General features: G+C 36.8%; 1 protein-coding gene across 2 annotated transcripts in view; it reads right to left on the reverse strand.

Annotated features, from left to right (window-relative positions):
- Nucleotides 1-13,548, reverse strand: part of LOC100649561 (laminin subunit alpha-1) — a 199,341-nt gene that overhangs the window by 114,087 nt on the left and 71,706 nt on the right. The window contains exons 4-11 of one of the 2 annotated variants that reach the window (XM_012309608.3): nt 12,836-13,066; nt 6,374-6,610; nt 5,655-5,816; nt 5,059-5,355; nt 3,064-3,324; nt 2,144-2,391; nt 1,438-1,672; nt 406-632 (exon numbers count right to left, since the gene is read on the reverse strand). In XM_012309608.3, coding sequence (XP_012164998.2) covers nt 406-632; nt 1,438-1,672; nt 2,144-2,391; nt 3,064-3,324; nt 5,059-5,355; nt 5,655-5,816; nt 6,374-6,610; nt 12,836-13,066 — 1,898 coding nt within the window. The remainder of the gene's footprint in view (nt 1-405; nt 633-1,437; nt 1,673-2,143; nt 2,392-3,063; nt 3,325-5,058; nt 5,356-5,654; nt 5,817-6,373; nt 6,611-12,835; nt 13,067-13,548) is intronic. The other variant, XM_003393188.4, reaches the window with a different exon arrangement.

The following is a 13,548-nucleotide window of genomic DNA, read 5'->3' on the forward strand; positions in this document are numbered from 1 at the left end:
AATTTCAACAATTTTAAACAATTTTAAATTTCAATTTAAATTTCATTTAAACAATTTCAACAATTTTAATGATAAATCAGGTAAAGCTGAGTTATTTAAATCAGATGGGAACATATTTTGGACAAGCTAAGCAATTTGCTTGTAATTCGCCAAATTCGCTTATGAACAATATTTTTGAGTGATTTGTATTTCAAATGAAAAGAAATTAGGTACATTACAGTATATGATATAGTGTGCAGTATAATATAGAGTATAGTATGTAGTATGATGTATAGTATGGTGCATAGGAAGTTTGATTATTTTGTGTAATGTTCAAAATTGAATTTTGAAAAATTAAACAGGCTAATTAACTTTGCTTTACTCGATTTTATATCGCTCTCCTGTTACATAGTTATGAGCACTTACCTCTCACAGTGATCGCCAGTATAGCCCTTTGGACATTGCGTGCATACATATCCACTGTCGATATCAGTAGGGTCATCCAGCTGACAATTTGGACTAAAATTGTTGGTCTCGATTAAGAGTGGACAGGCACACCTTTTGCAATCATCCGATGTGCCTTTTAGAGCGATGCCGTAAAAACCAGGTGCACAACGATCGCATTTAGGACCCACTGTGTTATGTTCACAGGTCTATCGGACAAAATTAAAGAAGTTTTAAGTATCTAAGTACCTAGGTGATTTCTAGAGAAAAAAGAAACATTACATTTACTTGTAAAATCAAAAAAATTGTTTCTGTCTATTGTTAGTTACGTTGTGATATTCTTAAGTTGTTGATTAAGTGATATTCTCTTAAATGAAAGAGTAAAGGAAAGGAAAATTGAAATCGAATGTAACAAATTTAAATTATTTTGATAGAACATTCGAAATATATATATATATATATTAAAATTTAATCAATGCTTTAGATATTAACTGTTGATAAAGTTGATGTCTTCCCTCTTGAGATAAATCTTTCGTAAATTTACCACGCACTTTCTTCATTACCATTAGGTGGTTACAGTATTGAGGAAGGTAAGGTAGGAATCCATGCAAATGAATTTTGGTTTATGTCTATGCTATGAATATCACATACATACAGATACTAGGCTAGAAATATAGTAATTTTACTTTTTTTTTTTTGAATATTAATGAATAATTGAATATATCCACGAGTCAAAATATATCTACATTCTCTTTCTAATGTTAACATATTGTTGACTGGACACGAATAAACTCGTGTACTCATACTTATTATAAAAACAAGTTATCCCTCTCATAAACGCTATATTCTATACTAGCTTTTTATTAAATTGTTTAAACAAAATTTACTTTCAAGCTATACTCTTTGCGTTGGTTTTTCCTATAATTTCTAACTCGAAAATTATACATTATATATCGCGAAATATGGTTTACTAAATACAATTGAAAATTACAAAGTAGATACAAAAATACTCACTGTGCATTCCCCAAGGACAAGGTCGCAAGTACTCGCGTGCCCATTACAGTCGCATTTCACGCATACGTGATGATTCTGATGATCGGACCCATTTTGGATCAATTTTACGTAGCCCCATGCACAATTTTCGCACGATAGGCCCGTGTATCCCTCGGGGCATTCGCACTTCTCCACCAAATTATTATTCTCGCCACTGGATGAAACATCTCCGACTGACACAATCGCCGATTGTAGACTGAAACGCAAGGAAAATGCTTAATTTAAACCTGTCGTAATTGTCGAATTTGAGATATTTCTCTTTTCCCGCGATAACAGTGTCCGTGTATAACGTGAATGGCGCGAACTTTAAATTACGTATAAGTCGAGACAACCAAAATGTAAGTTTATCGTAGAAGTTCTACAGCTAGTTTTTTGAATCGCTAAAATAACTTAATTATATAAATTGCTATATAAAATATTTCAATACATCAAGAGTAAATAATACGTTACATCCAATCAACTATTTCTAACCTCAAACAAGGTTTGCTTGTTTGAACAATAAGATGCTATACTACTTTTTCCAATAAAATTAAAGATGTGTACTATGTTAAAGCTGTCGCTTAATAAAATATCGTAAAAATTATAAAACTAAATAAAAAGAAGAAAAAAAAAGAATGTAGGTAATAAGTAATTTTATTGTTATCCTTTTCCTTATCGATTTACGTACCTTCCTTCGATCTGTTCGGAATGATACTGCGCCCTTATCATCAGATACTTCAAATCCGCGAGGACCTTCATCATTTGTATTCTAGTAACAGCGTCTCCACGAAATTCGGTTCTTCTCAGCCTGGTAGGAATATCTTGAATCTCACCGCGTACATGATACCAGCCGTCTTCGCGTAGAGGCACGGTGATCTCTGCTTCCTGGCCATTATATTGTTCCTCGCCGTAAGCTATTCGCATGCCATTATTACCCTACGAGGAAACAAGACGAGGAGATTAATTCAAAAAAAAAAGCTAATCATCGTAATCTACCTTTTGGGGGCAAACAAACAACTTAAAACGGATGTGAGAGGAAGAGATGCACAGGGTGGTCTGTTAGGCACTCGTATTTCGAAGGGTCTGCAATATTTTGTAACCAAGGAGACGCGGTATTTAATGTCGAATGGTAATTTAGAATTTCGAAAATACTTGGTAACAAGAAAAAAAAAAGAAAAAGAAATAACAAGACAAATTCGATACGTTGTTACGCTGTATCGTAGAATATCAAAGAATGTTTCTTTTTTAATTTATTTACATATTTAGGATCGCATCCTCTTCCAAGGATCATTAGCCTTATGAATATTGTATTTACATAAATAAATATTTCATCATAACAAAAGTAATTCCTTATTTTACATATAAATATACCCAATTATTATAAATATATTCATATATAAATATATCCATTACAACGAGTAAATTTAGAATCATGTAAACCTTAAGAGTTCTCCTATTACATGATAAAAAAATTGATGAAATTATTTTTACCAGGCGATTTCAATATATTACCATTTCCTATTTGATCATAGTATTATTTGTTCCCTGAAACAAATTTCAGTGAACACTGTCACGCTATTACTCATACGTGAAGGATGGTATACTTACGACTAGAACAACGTTAGGCCCTGTAGTCGGTCTTCCACTGGTGTCACCGCGCATAACGACCCAGCTGACAGAGTAAGTAAGATTGCTGCCGTAAGACGATAGTCGATTACCGCAATAAATCCGCGGAGCTAACCAGAAAGGACTATCGTATTCGACGTCGAACGCTGCGATCGTCAGCCACCCATTATCCGTGTCCAAAATAGGAACAATGGCACGAGTTGCATTTACATCGGTCACTAGCCAATTCTCCAGAGAGGATATCTGAAATTAATCGACGAGAATGGACGATCTTTGCCGAGGAATGTTTTCCTACATATAAATAATCATCGGATTAATCGATCAAATGCTCTTCAATCTCGTTGAAACAATTAACGTTCGAGAGACTTGAGGATTTCAGGTATTTGAGAATTCGAAAAACTTAGGGCTAATCGTTGAGACGCTTGGAAAATATCTAAATAACACGTAACAATGCGATCTTAAATGAAAATTGTTACACAGAACGTAGAATTTGAAATGTGAATCGAATAAATAACATAAATTTGAATGACAGAAATGATAGGCTTTAGAATATCGCTATTAGAAAATAATTACGTGAAATAATTGAAAAATTAAGTAATCAGTAGTTGCTTTAAGTTAAGTCGAGCAGTTAGGTGCGAAGTATAATTCACAGCTGTTGCTTTATGAAACTGCGCTCGATTTAATTTTCCTCTTTCCCGTTAAAACGATAACAACGTGCTATTAAGTTTCTGCTCGTTTCGCTGGATACACGCGACGCAGAGGAGTTGTCGCGCGACAAAGTAATTGCGGACTTGTCGTTGGCTCGTGAGTAGATAAATGTAGTTATTGTCCATTTATCCGGTTCATCGTGAAATCCGAGCGCGTCGCATCTCTGTTAAATCTCGAGTGTTCGAACGAGGGAGTCGACTCGAGATCCCACAATTTTAATTACTCTCGCCTTCTAGCGTAATTAAATGTATATTTCATTACTACACGTTGCACTTAATTCTTGTCTCTATTCAGAAGCATATTCGTTCTTCTATCTCTTAACTCTTGGCAAATATAACTTTCTATTTCTTCGAGTATCAAGAACGTGAATTAGTTTCGAGGGAAATTTCAATTTTTTCACTAAACGTGCATTTGTCCCAGGAAAATCAAAGGCGTTACATTAATCGGAATATCTTCCTTCGTTTTCTACAACTTTTGCCCATCTTTCCGAGACAAGAGTCGAATGCCACGACGATGGAACTATTTACTTTTTGAATCGATCCACCCATCAACTATCTTTTCCACTCCTGCGACGTTTATGAAGCGCGTACCTTCTAGTGCGTGCTGTATTGACTGGAAAAGGTGGTAGTTCGATGGAGCCAAGTCTGGAGAATACGCGGAGTGTGGGAAGACTCTCCATTCTAACTCCAACGACGTTTGCTTCACGAAACAACGTTGTTCACTGCGACGCGTGGTCGTGCATCGCCGTGCAAGAGAATAACTAGCGTCGTTTATTTGATATTCGTGAACGTTCTTAGCCTAGAACTACGCTTTCTGAGCTTTCGATGGCTCATACTACAAATCTTCTTGGTCTCACCAAATAGGGAGCACTGCGCTTCGACTGTGAATTTTATAGATTTCGTTCCACGGTTTTAAAATTCAATTGTTTTTATTATTATCATTATTATTATTATTTACTTGTTTACTGTTGCTTGTAATACATTAGACATCTAACAAAAATATCAATACATGTTCACGTTATAATTGAATACAGCCGCCGGAACCTACAACCAACTCTTCCTTCAGAGTCCCTTGAAACTAATTCACACTCGTGACATTCAACTTCCTAATTACATCCGTCGAAATTCTTCAACATTGTTCTTCATTTATTCGACTAACTTATATTCCATTATTTTTCAAACTACATCATCCAACATTATCTAGCTAATCAGTGTTCCAATAAAGATCAATAACACCTATCTACACACGTGTGAACAATAATCTACTCACTGTGGAATAAGATAATTTAGCGGTTCCACAATGATCGGTAACACCGAAACAGTAACACGGAAGGCATCCATCGAGATTTTCCTTAGTTAGCGCAAAGTGTCCCGGTTTGCACTCGTCGCACAACTCGCCGGCCACGTTCGCCTTGCAGAGGCAGTCCCCCTCGCAGTCGTGAGATGGGAGGATCCCGCGGGAATCGCACGGACAGGGCATGCAATCAGGAAACTGACGATAACCGGCTGCACACTGGTCGCACTTGTATCCCGAATAACCCGGTTTGCAATCACAAGCGCCTGCTACCTGAAACACGATCGGTGTTTAACTCGATCAAGATTGATTTGGCCAACGATAACAGCGAAATGTTTAAAGTATCGAGGATAAAACGTTGAGTTTGTTTCTGCAAAAAGAGCTGACAGATGTAAAGAGGGAACAAGTTTTCGTAATTTTCTTCATTTTGATTTCTCTATGAATGATCTTATGTGGAATTTTATCGTGGATAATGTAACACCTAAAAATTCATCGAGTATTTGCCAGGTTCAAATTGCAAATAAATTCCCTGTAGATAAAACGAGTAAATCTTCGTACGAACACGTGCCTACCTTTCCTATATGAACGTAGGAGTCATCCGGGGTGCAGTAACCCGTGCTACCGTGCACGTTGCAGTCGCACGGCACGCAAGGTTCAGGATCATCAGGGGCAACCCCGTTCGGCCTGTAATAATTAACCTGACACTTCTCACAATTGATGCCAGCCGTATGTTCCTGAAACAAATCATTTTACACGGAACGTTAGCACAGGTGTTGGAAACTCTGTACCCATCGCAAAGTGTTCTATGTTTAGTTGCTTCGAAATTTAAATATTAGGAATAATATAGGAATAATAATAGGAAAAATATTAGGAACAATATTCATAAAGTTTGACAAGAAGCACAGTATAGATGCCGATTTTGAAACAAAGATCGAAGATAGAAGCAGCTCTGATTAAAGCATTTACAGAGTCCCAAATTCCTTTTTCGTAACACACACACACACACATATATATATACACACAACTATAACTACGTTACTAATCGCAAAGAAACAAATTCCCACAACAAAAGCACAACGTATCGCACAACGAATAAAAGCGTAATTTACATTCATAGGATCAGACAATGCTGTTTATACGTATGCTGGTCGCTTTCTACGTAAGACACATATATAAACAAAAAGATTCGTGCAGCATTCCTTTCGTGATCGACAGTCGCATTCGCAAAACAAATTGACGATGTATCGGCAATTTCATTCGACGATATTTCTCTCGTGAAATTCGGGCTTACTGTGCAATTAATGCAGACACCACCGCCGCGAAATTTCCCACGAATGTCCATAGACATTCTTCTGTCGGCCACATCCTGATCATATCTGCACGAGGTTGCATGTCCATTGCAGTTGCATTTCTCACAGTGAAAGCCCTTCGCAGCTGTGCCAGGTTTCCACGGAATCTGATTGTACATGGGACAGCATTTTTCGCATCTTTCGCCGCACGTGTGGCGCTCGCATTCGCATTCTTGATGCTGAGAAACAATACCACCTCTTAATGGAAACTTGTTAATCTTCTCGGTTTAGTATTACTGGTTAAACGTCTAGGTATCCGATTTTTCTACGCGTTTACGACTAATACGGTCTTCAAGCAGACCATCGCTTCAATGTTAGTAGATTTTGATGTTTCTTTCGGTAGATATATTAGACGATATGGAAATGGATGCAAAGAATGTAGAAGGTTGTGTAGTATGATTACAAAAATATTCGACTCGTGTTTCGCTCGTAACGCCGGCGTTGATATTAATTATTTAATACTGGAAAATAATAAATTTCAAGTTTGTCTATGACGAACAACGAATTCACGCCGCTTGGCGATATCTGAAGAAGAAAGAAAAGGCGATCCTTAATGAATAACTATGCTTCTCTGTTGTTACGTTTCCAAGAAACGAATATCTCGCTGCTAATTCCTTGAAACCGAAAAAGTGAAGTGGGTGAACGATATCGCATTTCCGCTTTCTAGCCATTTTTCCACGATCGTCGAATCAATTAACGCGGAAGGCGTAATGGATATCGCACGGCGTACAAGCGTGCTTTATAAATCGCGACACGGTCGCTGCAACGAGGATGCTTCTTTATGACTGGCGATACAGATATCCGGTATTGCGCTCGGGTAGGAGACATAGTACAGCCACGCAATCACAAAGATGTGACGTTCGAGAATTTATAGGACCGTTAAGATAACCGGACGCGTTATCGAAAACATTAATTCGCACGCGGTTTCGACTGGCTCGCGGTTCTTATTCCAACTAGCGTAATTTGTGAGACGAAGACCCGTGAGTTTTCGCGCACGTAGGTCGTTTCCCAGGTGTATTGTTCAACCAGATAGTAGAAGCTTGTTAAAAATTTCAGAGAATCGTATTTTCTTGGACTTTGAATAAAAGATACTTCTAATAGGGAAACGTTATATTTTTTATTACAAAATAAAGACTCTCTCAATGTTAACACCGGAAACATTTTCGAATAAAAATATGTGTTTTTACGTGTTTAACGTTAAAAATAATTAAAAATACGAAAAACATTTTTCATAATAAAATTCTCATTTGTTAAGCATAGATTTTTCTAATAATGTTCATCTATCTCGAGACACTCAGTAAATCTGACTGTCTAATAATAATAATAATAAGATTATTTGAGGCTTGTTTAAGCACAAATTACAAATTCAGTTTCTATGAAAATGCTGAAAGGATCCTCCTGCTGGAGGAGGATTGTTAAACTGTTGGTTTGATCGTTCACTATCGTACGCGCAATATACACAATTTCTACTACTATACATTCAGTTAGAAAAGCTATTATCATGGTAGTAAATAATATTGTTACATTTAATTTACATAATATTATACATTTTAGTTCGGAAAACGTGATTCAATATATACGACGCTTAGTTTTAAGTGACAAACCACCCGCGTTGGATTAATTTATCGATTTCTCTTTTTAATATTACCGCAGAGAGAAAATGTAATATTAATTCCTTATTCCATTGTTCTACCGGCAATTGATCAAGAAATAGGAAAATATTTGTTTTTGTCGCGAGAAAATAATTATATCGATAAAGTTCTTGACGCCTAAGTTAAATATTATGTATTCGCTGAAAGTTGAAGAAAAGATAGCAGTGTTTCTTGCTTCTAATTGCAAATTAGAGTAATCCAAGGTTACGTGGTAGATTAGAAAAATATGGATAATCGATCCATATGAATTACGAATAAGGTAATTTATCGGACTTTTCCATTAACCGCGCGTCTTCATCCAGCACGTGATCTTAATAAATTATTAAAGATCCACTGTGAACAGCGATCGTACTCTACGAGCAGAATTACAAACCTATAAACGATAAGACTTTACGAGACGTGTTTATATGGCAAGCCGGAGATATTCTGAGCACCAGATGCGAGCAGCAAATCGTAATTTACATTTTTTACGACACATCACAGACTTCATTGTGTTTTCATTAATGACCATTGTCATTCATGAGAATAGACGCACCGCGGGAAACGGTTAATGACTGCTACAATGAAGCATATTATCTAGTGATTTACTGAGATCGATGTACCGAGGACTTAATTAGCGTCAGAGCAAGCTGTGTAGAAGAATCGAGCGTGATGTTTGTGGCCAGCACAATAATTGTTTAATATAAATACTGTTCAAAAAACGAGAAAAGTAACGGTCGAATAAAACAAATCTCTACGCAATTATCTCTATTGGAAAAAGATGTTTCTTTGCTTAAGAAGCTTAAAAACTGAATACTAAAACCATATGAACATTACCACGACAGGAAAAGTTATGTTAACAATAAGAAAGGCAAGATTTGAATAATTTGAAATTTAAAAAACATTTCCATCGGTGATTACTTCTATGAGAATTTACGACACACAAAATCTGAGAGAAAACGAAGCTGCGAATTTCCACGATATAATCATGGTTCAATTAAAGGATAAATAAAAATGTTGCAACCGCAGCTGTGATAATTTATGATTTCTCCTTCATCGATACTGCATGACTAAGAAACCGGGGCATAAACACGAAAGTGATATTTCGTGATTAGAAGAGCAGAGGTGAGAAAATGAGGCTGGCGAATATCAACGTTATATGATCGAAGATGACAATTTGATTGAGACGTAACTGGAAAATATTTCGAATGCTCGACCGATGGCTTCGTATTCAGCAATGCGATCGCTATTCGGTCTACGTGCCAATCGTCGTCCGCGTGCTGCGCCGGACCCGCCCAAAAACTAATTCAATTTATCCTGGTGAGCATTGCCAAAAGTTCATTCTAATCGAGTCGAATTCGTTGTCGAGCGAATGGTGTTTGCGGTAAAAACCTGATATCGCCACCTGAATTTCTTAGACGATTCATGGCCCTTGTTATTCGATGTTCGAAAGAAGTTACCGTCATGTTCCTCGATCATTAACCCTTTTGATGTATTACCGCGAATCAGACAGCTACTACACGTAAAAAGTGCAACGATACTAATGACAGAGGAAATGAAATATGGAAATGTAAATGGTACTGATAACACAGTAATCGAACACGTGTTTACCGAGTTTGTAATCAATTTAAACGATGACGATACTTATACCTAGCACCAGGTATTAATTAATTATTAATATCTAGAAACTATCCCTATTACCCTGTCTAGACGATTAAATCAACACTAGACGAGCTTAACGTAAAATTATTAACTGAGTCGTTTGATTCCTTCCGCGCCATTTTCTCATTTACAACCGATATCATCGTTTAGTACTGAAAACATACTACGATAAAAGGAATAATTATGAAATTGAAGCAAGACATTTGCGTTCTGTAATTTTTTGGATTGGAAAGAAACGTCAGATATAAATAAGGAAACATGGTTAACGAAAAATTGATATCTATCATCATTAAGATAGAAAAATCGACCGTAAGAACCATCGTGAAAATATGTACATTATCCTTTCCTTCGCCTTCTTTTCCCTAAAGCAGAAAACACATCCATAAAACATCCGCCATAATTCCCAGCACGATCCTTGAACTAAAACCCAGTTAGAACTCGCTCGAGTGACTCGATAACGAGTCGAGTTCAACATCGAGCATCGACCACCCATGCATACAACACTCAGCTACAGAAATACAAGAATAATGGAACGTGAGAATAACAGCAGACCCTTTGACACGGACCCAGACACCGACCGATCATTTCTTTCTAATTTTATTACTTCTCAAAGGCGAAACTGCGTGACACCCGCGAGGCTGATTAATGCACTGCGAAGAAATGTTTCGCAACAATTAACAACAGGTCCCGGTCCCCTCTTTCAGCACGTTGAAAGATCACGACTGTTAAAGCTCGACTTCGCCAATGTGCCCATTCGTGGACATTAATAGTATGCAGGATTCCTATTGCACGGTCTGCATCATTTTGCCATCCTGGGAACGTGTCTTTCTTTAGGAGAATAATTAATCTTGCACAGACAATTATTACTTCCTTATGCAATCGCCGTTATGAAGAAATTATGAAACGCAGGGAGGAGAATTGACTTTTCTCCGCCACCTCTTTTTCACTTTCGCCAGTCTGTTGGATAAGAAAGAAAATTTGAACGTATCTATCGTGACTGTTCTAATCGAATTGCTTAAATAGACGATGAAATATTTATTTTCATTTTATGCTTGATATAATCTACAAAGATTTTTAACCAACACAACATTGTTTGTAATATCGTGGTCGATGTATTATTTTTTGGTTTACTAACTATAATTAACGTTAATAACGTGCGATGCACGTCTTCTTGTTTTACAATTAAATGATTACTGCTACCATCTCAAAATAATAGTAATTTTACATTTATAATTCAACTTTATGACATCAGATGTACGCAAAAGTTTTAGTCCTTTTCCAAGCGTTCGTGTATAATTACTTTTAATTGATATAATCTCCTGTCTTGTTCTGCAATTTTTCGGTCGGTATTGATCTATCTGAAACGTCGACTTCATGATCGGTTGGTGACAATAATCTCGCAAAGAAACGGCGCGAGGTGAAAAGTTCTTGCGCACGTGGCGTATTCTTCGGATTTGACACCGACAGATTACCGTTTATTCAGATCGATGCAGCGCTCTTTAGTCGGACAGCACTTTCGAAATGTTGCAGATGAACGAAATGTCACTTTTTCGCGACGAAACTCGAGAAAGTCATACGAAATGAGGGGAAATATTTCGGACATTAGTTTGTAAAGCACACGTGTAATTATGTATAAATAAAAGGTAATTGCAAAAAGAAGGACTAAAACTTGTGCATCCACCTAATAGAAACGTCTCAAATCTAACGACAGTTGCATCTCGCGTGCTGTACGAAACGTTAAATAATAAATCCGTGTCTGAAACATCTTCAATCAGGAGAAAAATGAAAGGACACACGAAGTTTCATCGATATTACCAATTGAATACGATATATATAAAGGAAGGAAAAATAACGTTGGAAAGGAAGCATGTGAAGACATTCTTCGACAAACATAAATCTTTAAATGCCGTTGTTCTATCCTGCAGATTCAGTCTCGTGTTGTTTCCACGGCAGCTTCCGCAACCTCTAGCTCTCATTAGTGGCAAAGAACGTGAAAAAAGTTAACGACGCTGGGAAATTTGGAGCGACTCCCGCGCGATCGTGCAAGAAACTTAACGTACAGTAGTCCCCCGCAGAGGACCGACGGTTTCTAACAGGCAACCGACTCGAAACGAAGGCGATCCTGCCATTAGCAGCGGCGGTAGACAAAGGTCTGACAAGTTTATGGCATTTCCGACAGATTTATTTCCTGCACCTCGGTAGCCGCCCCTTCCAATCGTGGATATTCGCGATATCTAACTTTAGAAAGGACTGTCTAGAAGAAAATAAAACCTCGTGGTTGGTTGCTTTCTAAACTTTCTTCCTTTTCTCGATAGATTATAATTTTATTATAATATGCGATAGCTGTTTCCATTACTAGTCCTATCTGTTGGTTCCTACTTCTATCTAATTTTCTATACTAATCATGGAGTGAAAATGACGTATTAGATAATAAATTTATTACAATAAATAGGAAGAAAGAGAGAGAGAGAGAGAGAGGAAGAGATGTAATTTAATAACTAATATTTCAGGTTTTATTAAATTTTAATTTAACGTAACTTTCGAATTAAAATCTTCGTGAAATATCCATCAAGATGCGTCGAATAAAAGACTCTTAGCATTGGTGGAAGAAGATCCGGTTGTTTCTCGATGGGAAACCTTACAACAGGTTCGAGGCAAATGTGTTAATTGCAAAACTTGTAATCCGTCGGGAGTCAATGTGTAAATTTTACGACTTTTAATTTAGCACGAGTCAACGTGTGAATTATGGAGCTCGTAACTTGTACCGGGATAACTTGTAAAGCATAAAATTCGTATCTGTTCCAAATCGATATCCTTAATATAGCGTAATGTCGTTACTTTCGAGGTATGGCCAATACATCCGTTGACAAGTTAAATACATATACACGTTGATAAATCAGAATTCACAGTTACAAAAATCGTAACACATATTATCAACACCTGACTTATCCTCGATTAAGAACAAGTCAAAGTCTTCCATCTCCCACAAAAATCACCATAAAGATCAAACGTGACATTGTAAACTAGACTATTCCCATGATACATTAACATTATTCTACTATTTTTATTCTGTGATTTTATTCTTTCGTTATAAAATATTCTCGCACTTACCCCGTGTTGGACGCTGTAACGACATCTTGCCGCGTGGCCGGAACACACGCATCTTCCGCCAATGTTGATTTCTTTAATCGAGTAAAATGCACGTCGTTTGTCTGCGATCGTCTCTCCACTGCGTCGAAGACCCTGAAGCCGAAGCCGTACGTATCTGGCCTGCGTGAATTCCTGAAGGGTCGTGCTGTGATTTAGGGCACCAGGTCTACCGTTCACCAGATGAGTATGGATCTAAAAGGGGATATCGTTGATTGAATATATACAGAGCAAAATTATTCCTTAATTTAGGTACATTATGGTTTATCGAAAAGTTCGAGTTTAGTAAAATTTGTAGAGATCTTTCAACTCGTTGGGAAATAGATCAAGTGTTTAATATTTCGTCGAAGGAGTAGTTTAATATCTTTGATATTTAATTATATTATAAGCAACTGTATGCTCTACTTAGTAGTTATTTTTATCAAATAACGGGAGTTGCACGTAAAATTATTTCAATTAATTTCAAATTCAAGTACTTCCTTGTTTTATATTTCGACTTGGTGATATAACTTTGTTTCATAAATCATACGAAACTTTTAGTATTCGCAAGTTCCATTAAAATCTAAGATGAATAATCCTGATTATGTTTTACGTTGTGTACGAACACGAGGAAGACGCAAAGTGACGCAAAGAAAATTACGATAATGTCCGATCTATAAAATCTAGATCAGATGCAG

This window comes from Bombus terrestris, chromosome 1 (assembly GCF_910591885.1).
Source record: "Bombus terrestris chromosome 1, iyBomTerr1.2, whole genome shotgun sequence".
NCBI lineage: Eukaryota > Metazoa > Arthropoda > Insecta > Hymenoptera > Apidae > Bombus > Bombus terrestris.